The sequence below is a fragment of the Amblyraja radiata genome, chromosome 4, assembly GCF_010909765.2.
Source record: "Amblyraja radiata isolate CabotCenter1 chromosome 4, sAmbRad1.1.pri, whole genome shotgun sequence".
Taxonomy (NCBI): domain Eukaryota; kingdom Metazoa; phylum Chordata; class Chondrichthyes; order Rajiformes; family Rajidae; genus Amblyraja; species Amblyraja radiata.
In genome coordinates, this window is record NC_045959.1 from 114,328,298 (window position 1) to 114,347,468 (window position 19,171).

Genomic DNA, 19,171 nt, shown 5'->3' on the forward strand with positions numbered 1-19,171 from the left:
AGGACGCCTGTGCGTGACTTTGTTTAACGTGGGGAGACTGGTGCACAGACAGCCACCCCACGGTCCTTGACAGATCTGGGTCAGGATCCAGTGGCATGGAGTCCAAGACGACCGGAGACCCTTTACTGCTGCAGCCTTCATCCGCCTTCCCAGCCGTTGTGACGCTCTACTAAGGTCAGCCATCGTCCTCCGCCTGTTCCACCGTTGAGGTCTTGGTTGGATTGCTCTTTGTCAGAGACCTCCCCCTCGACCTTACCACCCTATGGGTGGCCCTACCAGGAGCATAGCTCCAGACGGCATCGCTCTCAGGATCTCAGGTCCACGCAAGCTTCTCCACCACGACAAGGTGACAACCGATACAGATCTTAAATTATTAACATGAGTCATTTTGACAAGTCAATGTTCCTTGTTTATTTATTGATGTATTAACATTGAACATCGAGGCATGGACAACACATCAGTGGAATGTATTATCAATTGTCTATAGTCACAAGGCAAAAAAAACAAACAGAAAACCCATCAAAATATATATCATTAATTACTAATATATGTACATTTCTGAAATAAATTATTAAAAAAAGATTTTTTTTCTCGGAATAAAAAATTCAAAAGTACATTGTACAAAAGTCGTGAATTAAAGTTCTGATGATCTGCTACTGCTCAACTCTTCATTTTCTTCAAAGGCAATGATGCCTTTCATTGGGTTTGGCCGTGTGGCTGCTGGATGGAGGCATACCCCATCACCGTTCAATAACAACTTGCATTTATATAGCGCGTAAAAGGAGAAAACATCCTCCAGTCTTTCAGTGTGGGCAGATGAGGGCCCATGTCAGAGCAAGCAGAGGTTTCACTGTATATTCTGAGTGTACGGGACTTTATTCCCTGGAGCGCAGGAGGCTGAGGAGTAATCTTATAGAGGCGTATAAAACACGAGGGGAGTAATAGGGTGAATGCATGGAGTCTTATATATCGCCGTTATCTCACAGTAACAGAGACCCCGGTTCGATCCTGACCTTGGGTCCTTCCAGTGAGGAGTTTGTATACTCTCCCTCTGACCACAAGGGTTTCCTCAGGATGTTTTGGTTTCCTCCCATATAGAAACATAGAAAAGAAGTGCAGGAGTAGGCCATTCGGTCCTTCAAGCCAACACCGCCATTCAAGATGATCAAGGCTGATCATCCCCAATCAGTACTGCTTTCTCCCCGATCCTGCTTTCTCCCCATATCCCTTGATTCCGAAAGCCACAAGAGCTAAATCTAAAACTCTCTCTTGAAAACCTCCAGTGAATCGGCCTCCACTGCCTTCTGTGGTAGAGAATTCCACAGATTCACAATTCTCTGGGTGAAAAGGATTTTCCTCATCTCAGTCCTAAATGGCCCAGCCCTTATTCTTAAACTGTGATCCCCTGGTTCTGGACTCCACCAACATCGGGAACATTTTTCCTGTAGCTAGCCTGTCCAATCCCTTAAGAATGTTAGATGTTTCTCTAAGATTGCCTCTCATCCTTCTAAATTCCAGTGAATAGAAACATAGAAAATAGGTGCAGGAGTAGGCCATTCGGCCCTTCGAGCCTGCACCGCCATTCAATATGATCATGGCTGATCATCCAACTCAGTATCCTGTACCTGCCTTCTCTCCATACCCCCTGATCCCTTTAGCCACAAGGGCCACATCTAACTCCCTCTTAAATATAGCCAATGAACTGGCCTCAACTACCTTCTGTGGCAGAGAATTCCACAGATTCACCACTGTGTGAAAAATGTTTTTCTCATCTCGGTCCTAAAAGACTTCCCGCTTATCCTTAAACTGTGACCCATTGTTCTGGACTTCCCCAACATCGGGAACAATCTTCCTGCATCTAGCCTGTCCAACCCCTTAAGAATTTTGTAAGTTTCTATAAGATCCCCCCTCAATCTTCTAAATTTTAGGGAGAATATTAGCCCTAAAGTCATTTGGGTGAATAGGTTGGCTTCTAAAATTGCCCCTGGCGTGTCGGGAGTGTCTGCAGAAGTGGGATAGCATAGAACTAGTGTGAACGGGTCATTGATGGTCGGTGTGGACTCGGTGGGCCGAAGGGCCTGTTTTCATTCAGCACCTGTCAATTCAATGCATTTCAAATTAATTCATTTCAATGCAAAATGGAATAGAATTACCAATGGCAATGTTATGTCAGTAGATACCTTACATTTGAAAGTAAATGTACATTCAAGGTATCAAGAGGTAAAATACATGTGTGCTGGTACAAAATCAGATCCCATTGAATATTGGTCAAAGAGTCATACAGCATGGAAACAGGCCCTTCAGCCCAACTCATCCCTGCTGACCAAGATGCCCCATAAACCCAAATGCCTATGTTTGGTCAATAGACAATAGACAATAGGTGCAGGAGTGGGCCATTCGGCCCTTCGAGCCAGCACTGCCATTCAATGTGATCATTACTGATCATCCATGGCTGATGGCTGATCATACATCAGCCATGATCACATTGAATGGCGGTGCTGGTTCGATGGGCAGAATGGCCTACTCCTGCATCTATTGTCTATTGTCTATTGTCTATTGTCTATTGTCTATTGTCTACCCCTTATTCTTAAACAGTGACCCCTGGTTCTGGACTCCCCCAACATTGGGAACAATTTTTCCTGCATCTAGCCTGTCCAATCCCTCAAGGATTTTACATGTTTCTATAAGACCCCCCTCTCACCCTTCCAAATTCCAGTGGATGCTCCAAGCTCTTGAGTTTGTTATGTTTAACCAAAATGAAAAGTAGTGCAAAACTTGCACATGGTCCTCTGGTGTTGACCAGCACCAGCAGAAATGATACAATCTTGATTGTAATCATGTATTGTCTTTCCCCTGGCTGGTTAGCACGCAACAAAAAGCTTTTCACTGTACCTCGGTACACGTGACAATGCACTAAATGCAACTAGGCTCAATCTAATGTGATTCATTGGTGATCACCTCAGTCTATATTTTTGTCATGGTGAAAGACTGTCAAACTTCCCCACGTCACCTGCTTATTCAATAAGCAAAAGTCAAAATCCTAACGTTGGCTATCATTTTAGATTCTCGACTAAAAATGCTGACGTTATATTATTTTCCAAGGCCTTCACGACATTGCTAAAATGAAATATCCCAATTTGAAAAGTCCTAGTATCACCTCTGCAGTTAGACATCACACCGATGCTAATGCATATTCCTCTTGCATTTATGTGGCAGAGAATTCCACAGATTCACAACCCTCTGGGTGACTCTTGAAGGATTCCAATGCTCTATAGGTTATGCAGCCTGACCCGCTGAGTTAGAACATAGAACGGTACAGCACAGGAACAGGCCCTTCAGCCCACAATGTTCGTGCCGAACATGATGCCAAGTTAAACTAATCTTATATCGAGCATAGAACAGTAGACAAAAATGCTGGAGAAACTCAGCGGGTGAGGCAGTGTCTATGGAGCGAAGGAATAGGTGATGTTTCGGATCGAGACATCTGGAGAAGGGTCTCGACCCGAAATGTCACCTATTCCTTCGCTCCATAGATGCTGAGGTCTGAAGATGGGTCTCGATCTGAAACGTCACCGAATTCATTCGCTCCATAGATGCTGCCTCACCCGCTGAGTTTCTCCAGCATTTGTGTCTACCTTCCATTTTTCCAGCATCTGCAGTTCTTTCTTAAACATAGAACAGTAGTTAGTTTCTTTTTGCTCAAGATTCCAGCACTTGCAGTCTCTTGCGTCGTGTTTGTGTCAGCTATATTTTTCGCAGTCTGGTTCTGGCCAACATTAGTTCCACATTAGTCATTTCAGAGGCCTCGTCTCCCAAGGCAGGAGGACCAAGTGAAGACAGTCCCGGCCTGGAGCCATGACCTCCCAACGTGGTGAGATACTTCAGCGAGGACCATGGGTGTCGGTGATGGGTCTGGTGTTGGTGACGAAGGGTCTCGACCCGAACGCTTGGTCACCTCTCCGTACGTGTTGCAGCTGGTTCCCACTGAGTTACTCCAGCCTTGTGCGTGTGTGCGTGTGTGTGTGTGTGCGTGCACGTGCGCGTGTGTGTCTCGTCAGCGAGGACTGTGCGCCCCCCGTTTGCCGCCGCTACTTGCAGGTGTGAACGTCGTAGACGCGCGTGCACTCCTGGCAGCTGACGTGGCAGCACCAGTGGAAGATGCAGTGGCATTTCTCCCTGCGCCTCTCCGTCCTGGTGTCATGGCCACGACCACAGCACAGCAGCTCGCAGCCATCGATGCCGTGCGACGTCAGGTTGCACTGGCGGTGGCGGGTGCCGAACGAGCCCGTCTCGGGGTTGTGGCTGCAGAAGTTCGGCGACGGGTCATAGTAGACCAGGTCCCTCTCGGTTGGAGCCTTGAACAGGGCGTACTTGGGGCTGAGGGTCTCGACCCAACCCCGCGACTCCCGGTGCCTCTCCACCATCATCTCCGAGGCGCTGTCGTACTTGTCCTTCAGGTAATCCCCAATCACACGAAAGTCGGGCTGAGACCACCAGCAGGTCTTGACTTCACAACTCCCCGACAGGCCGTGGCACTTACATTTCAGGTGCATGTGGTCCAAAATGGCCTGGACAAGGGAAACACAACAGAATGACTTTTCATTGTTTAAGAGAGAACTGCAGATGCTGGAAAATCGAAGGTAGACAAAAGTGCTGGAGAAACTCAGCGGGTGCAGCAGCATCTATGGAGCGAAGGAAATAGGCAGCGTTTCGGGCCGAAACCCTTCTTCACACCGCTGAGTTTCTCCAGCACTTTTGTCTACCTAGAATGACTTTTCAATTGCTTCTACTTGGACAATCGTACAGACATGGAGTACAGCACGGAAACAGGCCCTTCGGCCCATCTAGTCCATGCCGGCCAAAGCGCTCTACTTAAGCTAGTCCCATTTTCCCGCGTTTGGCCCGTATCCCTCTATCTACACCTCACCCAGCCTCGGCAAGGCCAGCAGCGTAAACAAGGACCAGTCTCGCCCTGGTCAAACCCCTGTCCCACGGTACGAGTCCATTCCAAGAGCTCTCCCGAGTTTGCTCTGATTTGAACTCGGAGATTTACGGTAATGGCCACTTGTCGGTACTCGGGGCTCTCGTGGATATTTTTCAACATGTTGAAAAATCTTCACGAGTCTTCCCGTGCTTACCTGCCGTTAGCGAGTCATCCCGTGTACCTGCCGTTAGCATTACGAGCCGCTAAGAGACCCCCCGAGCTCCGACGTACCCGCTACGTTCATTCTCCCTGCTTACCACGAGTTTGATTTTTTAAAAACTCGGGTGAGTTCTTGGAATGAACTCGTACCGTGGGACAGGGCTATCACTCCCTCTACTCCCCTCTCCCATCACGCAAGAGGTACAGAAGTGTGAAAACGCCCACCTCCAGATGCAGGTAGATAAAAATGCTGGTGAAACTCAGCGGGTGAGGCAGCAGCTATGTAGCGAAGGAATAGGTGACGCTTCGGATCGAGACCCTTCTGCAGTTGTACAGGGCCCTAGTGAGACCACACCTGGAGTATTGTGTGCAATTTTGGTCCCCTAGTTTGAGGAAGGTCATTCTTGCTATTGGGGGAGTACAGCGTAGGTTTACAAGGTTAATTCCCGGGATGGCGGGACTGTCATATGCTGAGAGAATGGAGCAGCTGGGCTTGTACACTCTGGAGTTTAGAAGGATGAGAGGGTATCTTATTGAAACATATAAGATTGTTAGGGTTTGGACATGCTGGAGGCAGGAAATATGTTCCTGATGTTGGGGGAGTCCAGAACCAGGGGCCACAGTTTAAGAATAAGGGGTAAGCCATTTAGAACGGAGATGAGGAAACACTTTTTCTCACAGAGTGGTGATTCTGTGGAATTCTCTGCCTCAGAGGGCGGTGGAGGCGGGTTCTCTGGAAGCTTTCAAGAGAGAGCTGGATAGGGCTCTTAAAGATAGTGGAGTCAGGGGATATGGGGAGAAGGCAGGAACGGGGTACTGATTGCGGAGTGGAGATCTGATGCCTGGTTCTTTGTGACCCTCGCGCTGTAAGCGGCCGATGTCCGGGAATCGGCCCAGCCTCCCAACCCCCCCCCCCCCGCTCACCCCCACCCCCGCGGCAGGCCTCACCATGCGGCCGGCCTCGTTGTTGTGCCGGTTCATGGCGGACCGAGCGTCGGGCCGGTTCTCCCGGGCGTCGGCGAACTCCCGCGACACCATGCCGCCGAACTCCACGTCCTCGCTGCAGCCGCCCCACTTCCAGCCTTCGCCCGGCTGCCCCTTGTGCCGCCCGTCGCAGCCGCAGATGTTGGCCGTGCCCTCCGCGCAGAAGCGGGTGATGGAGAAGGCGACACCGGCGGACGCAACGGCGTGGACAAAGGCCGACTCCCGCGTGGCTGGACACAGAGAGAGAGAGACAGACAGAGAGAGATGTCACAGGTCTATCACTAAAACTCACACCAACGGGCAACAGTCAAGTCTCAAGTCAAGCGATGTGTCAGAAGGAACTGCAGATGCTGGTTTAAACCGAAGATAGGCACAAAATGCTGGAGTAACTCAGCGGGACAGGCAACATCTCTGGAGAGAAAGAACACGTGACGTTTCAGGTCGAGACCCTTCTATGTATGTGTATGTATATGTATATATATGTACAGCCACACACACATTGAACTTTTCAGGCTGATGAAGTTCCTGATTACATTTTATCTCTGTTTGCTTTGTTGTCACCTTCTCCTCGCTAACAATGATCTATTCTACATTTTGCTTGAACTCCATCCCCTTTGATGTCTCCTTCTCACACCTTACACTTCCTTATCTCCGTATCTCCCCTTCCCCAGATCAGGTAATATTCGGCATTAAAACAGACAAGTCAAACTCCAGACCAATAGGTAGAGCAAAGGGGAAGATACAGAGTGCAGAATATAGTTCTCAGCATTGTAGCGCACCAGTTCCAGAGACAAAGTCCAATGTCCGCAATGGGGTAGAGGTAAATGGGACAGTACCCTAGCTTATGGAAGGACCGTTCAGAAGCCTGATAACAGAGGGGAAGGGCTTTCAAATTTCTGTATCTTCTGCCGGACGGGAGCGGGGAGAAGAGGGAATGGGACAACCGGGGTGGGACAAGTCTCTGACTATGTTGGCTGCTTTCCCGAGACAGCGTGATGTGTAGATGGAGTCAATGGTGGAAAGGCTGGTCTTCTGTGGCAAAGAATTCCACAGATTCACCACCCTCTGACTAAAGAAATTCAATAGGCAAAAGACAATAGACAGAAAATGCAGGAGTAGGCCATTCGGCCCTTCGAGCCAGCACTGCCATTCACTGTGATCATGGCTGATCATCCACAATCAGTACCCCGTTCCTGCCTCCCCATATCCCTTGATTCCGTTAGCCCTAAGAGCTGAATCTTAACTCTCTCTTGAAAACATCCTGTGAATTGGCCTCCACTGCCTTCTGAGGCAGAGAATTCCACAGATTCACATCTCTCTGGGTGAAAAAGTGTTTCCTCGTCTCCGTTCTAAATGGCTTACCCCTTATTCTTAAACTGTGGCTCTGGACTCCCCCAACGTCGGGAACATGTTTGCTGCCTCTTGCGTGTCCAATCCCTTAATAATCTTATATGTTTCAATAAGATCAGTCGCTACATTCTTCCCATTCCCTTCCTCTTCATCTCCTTCCTAAAGGAACATCATTTAATTCTGAGGCTGTGTCCTCTAGTCCTGGACTCTCCCACTAATGGATACATCCTTCCTATAACAAGGTGACAATATAAACCTGAACATATTATTCTTCTGAGGGGGAAAGATGATTGGGGTTTTTCCACGTTTTTTTCCACAGTGGGCGGTGGGTGCCTGGAACGCGCTGCCAGGCAGCGTTTCCACTTTGAAGGAAATTCGGGAAATTCCGGTTGTCTTCGGGTAATTTTAGGGAAATTAAATAATTTCGGGAAATTTCCCGACTCGGTGAGCCTTCCTGAACGGCGCATGTGCGACTGCCGCCCCAACTGCGCACGTGCAGAATCCGGGCCCACTGCGCACTCGCGGGGAAATAGCAAAAGGTCCAATCATGCCCGCGGGATGATTTGCGGAAAGAAAGTTTGTACCCGTATATTTACAACCATTTACTGCGCAGTTGGGGGAGGCCCGTCAGTCGCGTCACAATTGAAAATGGCGGCAGGAATATTTTTTTTGAGGTGTGGAAGCACTGCTGCCAGGGTTGGTGGTGGAGGTGGGTTAGTGGTAGTGGAGGCACATACGATAGTGGTGTTTAAGAGGCTTTTAGATAAGCACATGGATATGCAGGGCATGGAGGATATGGGTCATTTAGAACATTCCATAAGAATAAGAGGGATGCTATTTATTTTTTATCCTATCTATCCAAAACTAAATCCCCCCTTACCATTCCCACACTGGACCATGAGAGGAATAAATTGGGTAGATGCACACAGTCTCTTGCCCAGAGTAGGGGAATCGTGGACCAGTGGACATAGGTTCAAGTTCAAGGGGAAAAGATTTAATAGGAATCTGAGGGGTAACTTTTTCACACAAAGGGTGGTGGGTGTATGGAACAAGCTGCCAGAGGAGGTAGTTGAGGCTGGGACTATCCCAACGTTTAAGAAGCAGTTAGACAGGTATAAGGACAGGTTTGGATAGGATATATCCAATATATATATATCCATATATAGGACAGGTTTGGAGGGATAATAGACAATAGACAATAGACAAAAGGTGCAGGAGTAGGCCATTTGGCCTTTCGATGTGATCATGGCTGATCATCTCCAATCAGTACCCCGTTCCTGCCTTCTCCCCATATCCCCTAACTCCGCTATTTTTAAGAGCCCTATCTAGCTCTCTCTTGAAAGCATCCAGAGAATCTGCCTCCACCACCGGGGCAGAGAATTCCACAGACTCACCACTCTCTGTGAGAAAAAGTGTTTCCTCATCTCCGTTCTAAATGGCTTACTCCTTATTCTTAAACTGTGGCCCCTGGTTCTGGACTCCCCCAACATCGGGAACATGTTTCCTGCCTCTAGCGTGTCCAAGCCCTTAACAATCTTATATGTTTCAATGCCCTCTCATCCTTCTAAACTCCAGAGTGTACAAGCCCAGCCGCTCCATTCTCTCAGCATATGATAGTCCCGCCATCCCGGGAATTAACCTTGTAAACCTACGCTGCACTCCCTCAATAGCAAGAATGTCCTTCCTCAAATTAGGATATGGGCCAAATGCAGGCAGGTGGGACTAATGTAGCTGGGACCTTTTGACCGGTGTGGGGAAGTTGGGCCGAAGGGCCTGTTTCCACGCTGTATCACTCAATGACTGCTGTTTGTGCCCTAGGGCACCTCTATTGCCAGGGTGAGGCCACATTCAAACTGGAGGAACAGCACCTCACATTCCCATTACAACCCAACAGTATGAACATTGGATCCTCCAATTTTAAATAACACCCTCCCCTCTCCCACTTCCCCCTCTCTGTTTCCTGTGCCTCCCCCACCCCTGTGCACACCTTTTTTTTCCACGTTCGAGTCCCTCAGCCACCCCACCGACATTGCCTGTTCCCACCCATATCCCTCCCTCCGGTTTCAATCCTCCTTATCTGACACTATTTTGTCACCTCTAGCCTTTGTCACTTATTCCACTCATCCGCCATTAAAACCCCTCCTATTAATGGATCTTCTTTTAGGAAGGAGATGAGGAGGAATGTCTTTAGTCAGAGGGTGGTGAATCTGTGGAATTCTTTGCCACAGAAAGTTGTGGAGGCCAAGTCAGTGGATATTTTTAAGGCAGAGATAGATAGATTTTTGATTAGTACGGGTGTCAGAGGTTATGGGGAGAAGACAGGAGAATGGGGTTAGGAGGGAGAGATAGATCAGCCATGATTGAATGGTGGAGCAGATGATGGGCCGAATGGCCTAATTCTACTCCTATTTCTTATGAATTTAGTTCAGTTTATTGTCACATGTACAGGGAAAAGCTTTTGCTGCGTGCTAACCAATCAGCAGAAAGAGAATATGTATCCATCTATCACTTGTCCGGATTTGTCGTGCCCCCCACCCCTCTCTTTTCCATATTCCTCCCCCCCCCCCGCACACCCCCACAACTCCATCAGTCTGAAGAAGCATCCCAACCCAAGACATCGCCTGTCCATTCCCACCACAGGAGCTGCCTGACCCAGCTGAGTTCCTCCAGCACTTTGCGTTTTACTCAAAATTCCGGCACCTGCAGTTCCTTGTGTCTCCCTTAAAGTTCAACCAATTTTCCCAATGGGTCAAAGCGCCTGAAGTGGGTTCACAGGCGGGAAATAAGTTTAGTTTGGTTTAGTTTAGAGATACAGCGCGGAAACGGGCCCTTCGGCCCACTGGGTACGCGCCGACCAACGATGCCCGCACATTAACACTATCCTACACACACTGGGGACAAGTGATTGTCTGTGGAATTCTCCGCCTCAGAGGGCGGTGGAGGCCGGTTCTCTGGATGCTTTCAAGAGAGAGCTAGATAGGGCTCTTAAAGATAGCGGAGTCAGGGGGTATGGGGAGAAGGCAGGAACGGGGTACTGATTGGGGATGATCAGCCATGAGCACATTGAATGGCGGTGCTGGCTCGAAGGGTCGAATGGCCTACTCCTGCACCTATTGTCTATTGTCTATTGACAATTTTTACATTTACCAAGCCAATTAACCTACAAACCTGTACGTCTTTGGAGTGTGGGAGTAAACCGAAGATTTCGGAGAAAACCCACGCAGGTCACGGGGAGAACGTACAAACTCCGTATAGACAGCACCCGTAGTCGGGATCGTACCCGGGTCTCCGGCGCTGCATTCGCTGTGACTCTACCGCTGTGCCACCGTGACTGGCATTAGTAAGGATGAAAAAGTTGTTTTCATCCGTGGTGATAGGAGGAGTCAGTAATTAGTCAGGCAGACTAGACAGACAGTCCGAACTATGGTCCCAGGGTTGGCAATATCTAATCCCGTAGGGCATCGCTTTAAGGTGAGAGGGGCAAAGCTAAAGGTGATGTGCAGGAGAAGGGGAGTCAGTCTACCCTACTACGGAAGGGGGAGGAGTTGTACACTTTGATAGCCACAGGGAAGAAGGATCTCCCGTGGCGTTCTGTGCTGCATCTTGGTGGAACCAGTCCGTTGCTGAAGGTGCTCCTCAGGTTGACCAGTGTGTCACGTCTGTGAGCTGTATTGTCCAGGATGCTCCGAAGTTTGAGGAGCATCCTCCCCTCCAAGACCAACCTCCCGTGAATCCAACTCCCTCCCTCCCCCTCACCCCCTCCCCATTTTGGCATCCACATTTGGCACAGACAAAGGCTGAAAGGCCTGTCCGGAGAAGGTGTACCATTCTATGTTCTATGTTGTATCGTAATCTTGTTTTTACACAGTCCATGCTGATAGGTTTAGGTTTAATACTGTCACCTGTAGCAAGGTGCAGTGAAATTCTTCATTGTGCTTGCTATCCAATCAGATCTAATAATACTATCCACAGGTTTAATCAAGTCAAACTCAGGTTGTATAGGTGGAGCAAAGGGGAAGATACAGAGTGCAGAATATAGTTCTCAGCATTGCAGTGCACCAGTTTCAGAGACAATAGACAATAGACACTAGAAAATAGACAATAGGTGCAGGAGTAGGCCATTCAGCCCTTCGAGCCAGCACCGCCATTCAATGTGATCATGGCTGATCATCCACAATCAGTACCCCGTTCCTGCCTTCTCCCCTGATCCCCTGACTCCGCTTCTTTAAGAGCCCTATCTAGCTCTCTCTTGAAAGTATCCAGAGAACCGGCCTCCACCGCCCTCTGAGGCAGAGAATTCCACAGACTCACAATTCTCTGTGAGAAAAAGTGTTTCCTCGTCTCCGTTCTAAATGGCTTACCCCTTATTCTTAAACTGTGGCCCCTGGTTCTGGACTCCCCCAACATCGGGAACATGTTTCCTGTCTTTAGCATGTCCAAACCCTTAACAATCTTATATGTTTCAATACGATATCCTCTCATCCTTCTATACTCCAGAGTGTACAAGCCCAGCCGCTCCATTCACTCAGCATATGACAGTCCCGCCATCCCGGGAATTAACCTTGTAAACCTACGCTGCACTCCCTCAATAGCAAGAATGTCCTTCCTCAAATTAGGGGACCAAAACTGCACACAATACTCCAGGTGTGGTCTCACTAGGGCCCTGTACAACTGCAAAAGGACCTCTTTGTACCTGTACTCGACTCCTCTTGTTATAAAGACCAACATGCCATTCGCTTTCTTCACTACCTGCTGTACTTGCATGCTTACTTTCACAGACTGATGAACAAGGACCCCCAGATCCCGTTGTACTTCCCCTTTTCCCAACTTGACGCCATTTAGATAGTAATCTGCCTTCCTGTTTTTGCTACCAAAGTAGATAACCTCACATTTATCCACATTAAACTGCTTCTGCCATGCATCTGCCCACTCCCCCAACTTGTCCAAGTCACCCTGCATTCTCATAGCATCCTCCTGACAGTTCACACTGCCACCCAGCTTTGTGTCATCTGCAAGTGTGTCATCAGACAAAGTCCAATGTCCGCAATGGGGTAGAGGTGAATCGAACAGTACCCAAGCTTATGGAAGGACTGTTCAGAAGCCTGATAACAGAGGGGAAGAAGCTGTTCCTGAGTCTGGTGGTGCGCGCTTTCAAGCTTCTGGACCTTCTGCCAGACGGGAGCGGGGAGAAGAAGGGCTTGAATTCACTGGATTTTAGAAGGATGAGAAGCATATAACATTTTTAAAGGATTAGACAGGCTGGATGTAGGAAAAATGTTCCCGATGTCGGGGGAGTCCAGAACCAGGGGTCACAGTTAAAAAAGAAGAGATAGGCCATTTAGGACTGAGATGAGGAAAAACATTTTCACCCAGAGAGCTGCGAATCTGTGGAATTCTCTGCCACAGAAGGCAGAGGTGGCCAATTCTCTGGATACTTTCAAGAGAGAGCTAGATAGGGCTCTTAACGATAGCGGAGTTCGGGGATATGGGGAGAAGGCAGGAACGGAGTACTGATTGGGGATGATCAGCCATGATCACATTGAATGGTGGTGCTGGCTTGATGGGCCAAATGGCCTACTCCTGCACCTATTGTCTATTGTCTATCATATTGAATGGCGGTGCTGGCTCGATGGGCCGAATGGCCTACTCCTGCACCTATTTTCTATGTTTCTACGTTTCTAAGAAGGAATGACTGTGGGCTGGGGGGGGATACGTTTTCCCGCTTGCGGGAATTGAGTTACCTTTGTCCAAGACGGGCCCGAAGATTGCCAAATTATCCTCGATGGTCGTGCAGTTCCACCTTCTCCCGCGGAACTGATGCTGGCATTCCTGAATGCCAATCTTCACCCCCTGGGCCACGCTGGGCATGATCTCCATGTAGTTGCGGCAGAAGCGGAGTTGCTTGGGTACCAGTCCGGGGATGCTTCCGCACAGGATGGGGTGAGTTGCCAGCGTGGAGTATTGATGACTGACGGCCAACGACCTGCCCGGGGAAAGCAGAGAAAAATCCTCTCGTTGTCAGTAGCCGCAGGAAGGTCTATATATAAATATAATCAATCCAAACTCAAGTACAATATGGCGATCACGGTGGCGCAGCGGTAGTGTTGCTGCCTTACAGCGAACGCAGCGCCGGAGACCCGGGTTCGATCCCGACTATGGGTGCTGCCTGCACGGAGTTTGTATGTTCTCCCCGTGACCTGTGTGGGTTTCCTCCGAGATCTTCGGTTGGGGGAGTCCAGAACCAGGGGCCACAGTTTGAGAATAAGGGGTAAGCCATTTAGAACGGAGACGAGGAAACACTTTTTCACACAGAGAGTGGTGAGTCTGTGGCATTCTCTGGAGGCCAGTTCCTTGGATACTTTCAAGAGAGAGCTAGATAGGGCTCTTGAAGATAGCGGAGTCAGGGGATATGGGGAGAAGGCAGGAACGGGGTACTGATCGGGGATGATCAGCCATGATCACATTGAATGGTGGTGCTGGCTCGAAGGGCCGAATGACCTACTCCTGCACCTATTGTCTATTGTTTATTGTTTCCTCCCACACTCCAAAGACGTGTGTAAGTTAATTGACTTGGTAAATCTAAAAATAGTCCCTAGTGGGTGTCGGAAAGTGTTAATTTGCGGGGATCGCTGGTCGGCACTGATCCGGTGGGCCGAAGGGCCTGTTTCCGTGCTGTATCTCTAAAACTAAACTAAACTAAACTAAAGGTGGAGCAAAGGGGAAGATACAGAGTGCAGAATATAGTTCTCAGCATTGTAGCGCACCAGTTCCACAGACAAAGTCCAATGTCCGCAATGGGGTAGAGGTGAATCGGACAGCACCCTAGCTTATGGAAGGGCCGTTCAGAAGCCTGATAACAGAGGGGAAGAAGCTGTTCCTGAGTCTGGTGGTGCGCGCTTTCAAGCTTCTGTACCTTCTGCTGGACGGGAGCGGGGAGAAGAAGGAATGACCGGGGTGGGACAAGTCTTTGATTCTGTCAGTCGGGCCAATGCTGAGTGAAATCTCGGGATAAGGTCATGTTATTGGTGATAGGAGTAGAATTAGGCCACTCAGCCCATCAAGTCTACTCCGCCATCCAATCATGGCTGATCTATCTCTCCCTCCCAATCCCATTCTCCTGCCTTCTTCCCATAACCTCTGACAACCGTACTAATAAATAATCTATCTATCTCTGCCTTAAATATATCCACTGACTTGGCCTCCACAGCCGTCTGTGGCCAAGAATTCCACAGATTCAACATGGAAGGGGGATGAACTTTCTCACAATTTCTTAGAACATAGAACATTTACTTTGAGTTTAGTTCATTGTCACGTGTATCGAGGTACAGTGCAAAGCTTTTGTTGCGTGCTAACCAGTCAGCAGAGAGACAATACATGATTATAATCGAGCCATTCACAGTGTACAGATTATTGATAAGGGAACAATGTTTAGTGCAAGGTAAAGCCAGCAAAGTCCGATCTAGGATAGTCCGAGGGTCACCAATGAGGTAGATAGCAGTTCAACACTGCTCACCATCTTAGTTCGGAGATACAGCGCAGAAACAGGCTCTTCGGCCCACCGAGGCCGCACTGACCAGCGATCGCCGCACATTAACACTATCCTACGTAGACACACTAGGGCCAACTTTATATTGACACCAAGCCAATTAACCTACAAACCTGTACGTCTTTGGAGTGTGGGAGGAAACTGAAGATCTCGGAGAAAACTCACGTGGTCACGGGGAGAACGTACAAACTCCGTATAGACAGCACCCATAGTCGGGATCGAACCGGGGTCTCCGGCGCTGCAAGCGCTGAAAGGCAGCAACTCTACCGCTGCGCCACCGTGCCGTCAAGTCGGGGTAGAATGATTCAGCTACCTCAGTGAAGAAACTGTCCCTGAATCTGGAGGTCATAAAGTCTGAAGAAATAGGTGTGCAATTTCACACTTCTATACCTTTTGCCCGATGGGAGAGGGGAGAAGAGGGAGTGGCCAGGGTGCGACTCGTCATTGATGATGCTGCTGACCTTGCCGAGGCAGCGTGAGGTGTAAATGGAGTCAATGGAGTTAGCTTTAGAAGATAGACAGGATATGCTGAAGTAACTCAGAGGGTCAGGCAGTGTCTGTGGAGAGAAGGAATAGGTGATGTTTCGGGTCAGATCCCTTCTTCAGAAATCTTCCTCAATCTGAAGAAGGGTTCTGACCCAAAACGTCACCTATTCATTCTCTACAGAGAAGCTGCCTGACCTGCTGAGTTACTCCAGCATTTTGTGTTCATCTTCGTTATAAACCAGCATCTGCAGTTCCTTCCTGAACATGTAGTTCAGTTTAGTATAGTTAATGTCACATGTACCGAGGTACGGTGAAAAGCTTTTTTTCTGCATGCTATCTAAACAGCGGAAAGACTAAACATGTTGACTAGGGTCGCCAACTGTCCCGTATTAGCCGGGACATCCCGTATATTGGGCTAAATTGGTTTGTCCCTTACGGGACCGCCCTTGTCCCGTATTTGACTGCTACTCCTCAGGTCGAGGGGACTGTCGGGTCGTAGCGCCGAGTCCGGCCCTGCCTCACCCGTCCCGATGTAGTGCAGCCCATGGAGTGCAGCAGCAGCAGCAGCAGCAGCAGCGCCTCGCCCGTGGCCCCGTCGGTCGGCAGCCCGGCCTAGCTGTCCGACCTTCGTGCCTTCGCTTACCGCCGACACCACCACCACCCCTCCTTCTCATCGCCGATCATCGGTTCATGAGTTGGATAGGGTGCGCGCAAAGTCACGGTCGTAACCCTGGTAAACAGGCAAGCATCCGGCTCGGGCAAAGCCCTCTTCCACCTGGCGCCGTGAATCGCAGATGGCCGGCTTGGCCAGGCCTAGGAGCAACCCAACCAGGACATCTTCAGCCCTGCCCACTCTCTAGAACCCGTCACCAGTCCTAGGGACCCACGGCCGGCCCTTTCCCTCCGGACCTTGGCTACAAGTGACGCTCGAGATTAGTATAGCTTGGCGTCATGTTCAATTGCGAACATTGTGGGCTGGAGTTCCTGTTCCTGCGTTGCACTCTTCTACGTTCTATGTTCACCCCCCTCTATGCCTCATCATTTAATTCCGTGGAAAATAACCTGCCCCACACATCTCCTTCAATCTTATAACATCCTGAAGCCGCGGTCTCCGGTAAGAAAGCGCCGATTTCGGGCACTCCAAGTGTGTTTGAACATCCCGACGTCGGAGTTTCAAATCATCCCGACGAGAGGGCCTGTACATCGGGCCATCCGTAGCGGCGACTACAGAGGATTCATGGTCCGGACCACGGGTGAACAAGGAGGAGGACTGACTGAACTTTGTGCCTTCCACCACAGTGAAGAATGCTGTGGTGGATGTTTGTGTTAAATTCTATTGTGTATTGTGTGTTCTTTTTAAGTGTATCGCTGCTGGCAAATTCATTTCACTGCACCTTCGTTGGTGCATGTTACGAATAAATTTGACTTTGACTTTGACTTTTCCCCTCACAACTTGAAGCAGTGCCATCTCATGTTTGACATTTCCGTCCTGGGATAAAGGTTCTGACTACATATCCGATCTATGCCTCTCTTTTTGCCTCACCTCAGTCCTAAATGGCCTCCCCCTTATTTTTAAATTTTATGACCCCTGGGGTAGTTCAGAACCAGGAGCCACAGTTTAGGAATAAGGGCTAGGCCATTCAAGACTGAGATGAGGAAAAACGTTTTCACCCAGAGAGTTGTGAATCTGTGGAATTCTCTGCCACAGAAGGCAGTGGAGGCCAATTCACTGGACGTTTTCTAAAGGGAGTTATTAAGGGGCTGTCCCACTTGGGCGACCTAATTGGCGAGTTTAGAAGAGTTTGAAAAAATGACATGTTGAAGACCTCCTTCGACTATGTTGAAGACCTCCTTCGACTATGTTGAAGACCAGCTTCGACTAGCTACGACTAGCTTCGGGAAAATTGGACACCGAATAGTGGAGAGTGAAGACGACCCCCTTCGATCTCCCTTCGACCTCCCTTCGACTATGATGAAGACTATCTACGACTACCTTCGACTACCCTCGATTACCTACGACTAACATGCCGACCTACTACGACTAAACCTACGAGTTAAAAAAGTATCGATTTTTTCCATGGTGACCTTTTTTACTCGCAAGCATTTTTTAACATTGAAAAAAACACCGCGACCTAGCTGAGGCCTCGAGTATGCGGAGACCACTCTCGAGCATGAAGGAGAGTTACGAAGACCTCCTACGACCTCATGTCAACCATGCTGCGAGTATGAGTCGAGGGCAAACTCACCAGAACTCGCGGATTAGGTCGCCCAAGTGGAACAGGCTCTTTAGATGTAGCTCTTAGGGCTAACGGAATCAAGGAATATGGGGGGAAAAGCAGGACCGGGGTACTGATTTTAGATGATCAGCCATGATCATATTGAATGGTGGTGCTGGCTCGAAGGGCCGAAGGGCTTACTCCTGCACCTATTTTTCTATGTTTCTTTGTTTTGCATAATTTTATGTACTCCTGTCAGTTCTCCGCGCAATGTCTGATGTTCCGGAAAAAAACAAATCAAGTTTCAAGAACATTTCAAAATCCAGCGGCGACAAAAAAAATGTTGCGACACTTAAAAAAACACCGCACGTTAATACGTCGTCACGCTGCCTCACGCCGCAAATTTTTCGGTGACCTGATACGTCAGTCAATGATGTCGGCAGTTGCCGAAAAAATCGGCAAGTGGGACAGGCCCTTTAGGTGGAAAAGAACTGCAGATGCTGGTTTAAATCGAAGGTAGACACAAAATGCTGGGGTAACTCAGCGGGACAATTTGTGCCTACCTTCGATTTAAACCAGCATCTGCGGTTCTTTTCCACCTAAAGGGCCTGTCCCACATAATCAATACTCCCTAATCCAAGCAGCATTCTGTAAATATCTGCCGATACTGCTCCTAGGTAATGTATGTTGTACGATGAACGTTAGACGGCACTGGGCCTGTACTCGCTGGAGTTTAGAAGAATGAGGGGGGGACCTCATTGAAACTTACCGAATAGTGAAAGGCCTGGATAGAGTGGACGTGGAGAAGATGTTTCCACTAGTGGGAGAGTCTAGGACTAGAAGGCTATAACTTCAGAATAAAAGGACTTACCTTTAGAAAGGAGATGAGGAGGAATTTCTTTCGTCAGAGGGTGGTGAATCTGAGGAATTCATTGCCACAGACACCTGCAGAGGCCGTCTTGGGGTATTTTAATGTGAATATTGCTAGGTTCTTGATTAGTACGGGTGTCAGGGGTTATGGGCTGAATGGCCTAATTCTGCTCCTGTCGTACGAGCTAATGAATTTCAGACATTTTTATTTTTCTCTGCAATGCCAGAGGTTGATGGGGAGACCTGGCCAATACCATTTGGACTGGTGCATTAGACAGGGTAAAGCAAATATTGATAAGGTTCTTGATTAGTACGGGTGTCAGGGGTTATGGGGAGAATGCATGAGAATGGGGTTGAAGGGGAAAGATAGATCAGCCACGATTGAATGGGCCGAATGGCCAAATTCTGCTCCTATGACTGATGACCTTATGCCTTGTAGAGGTCCGAGGAACTGTGGTAGTGGAGAGGTTTGTGTAAGAAAGAACTGCAGATGCTGGTTTAAATCTAAGGTAGACCCAAAATGCTGGAGTAACTCAGTGGGACAGGCAGCGTCTCTGGAGAGAAGAGATGGGCGAT

General features: G+C 48.9%; 1 protein-coding gene across 1 annotated transcript in view; it reads right to left on the reverse strand.

Moving 5' to 3' along the window:
* Positions 1 to 3,653: 3,653 nt before the first annotated feature.
* Positions 3,654 to 19,171, reverse strand: part of wnt3a (Wnt family member 3A) — a 74,811-nt gene continuing 59,293 nt past the window's right edge. Inside the window, exons 2-4 of the mRNA XM_033020282.1 lie at positions 13,219 to 13,460; positions 6,092 to 6,357; positions 3,654 to 4,568 (exon numbers count right to left, since the gene is read on the reverse strand). Of these exons, the coding sequence (XP_032876173.1) occupies positions 4,089 to 4,568; positions 6,092 to 6,357; positions 13,219 to 13,460 (988 nt within the window). The 3' untranslated portion in view covers positions 3,654 to 4,088. The remainder of the gene's footprint in view (positions 4,569 to 6,091; positions 6,358 to 13,218; positions 13,461 to 19,171) is intronic.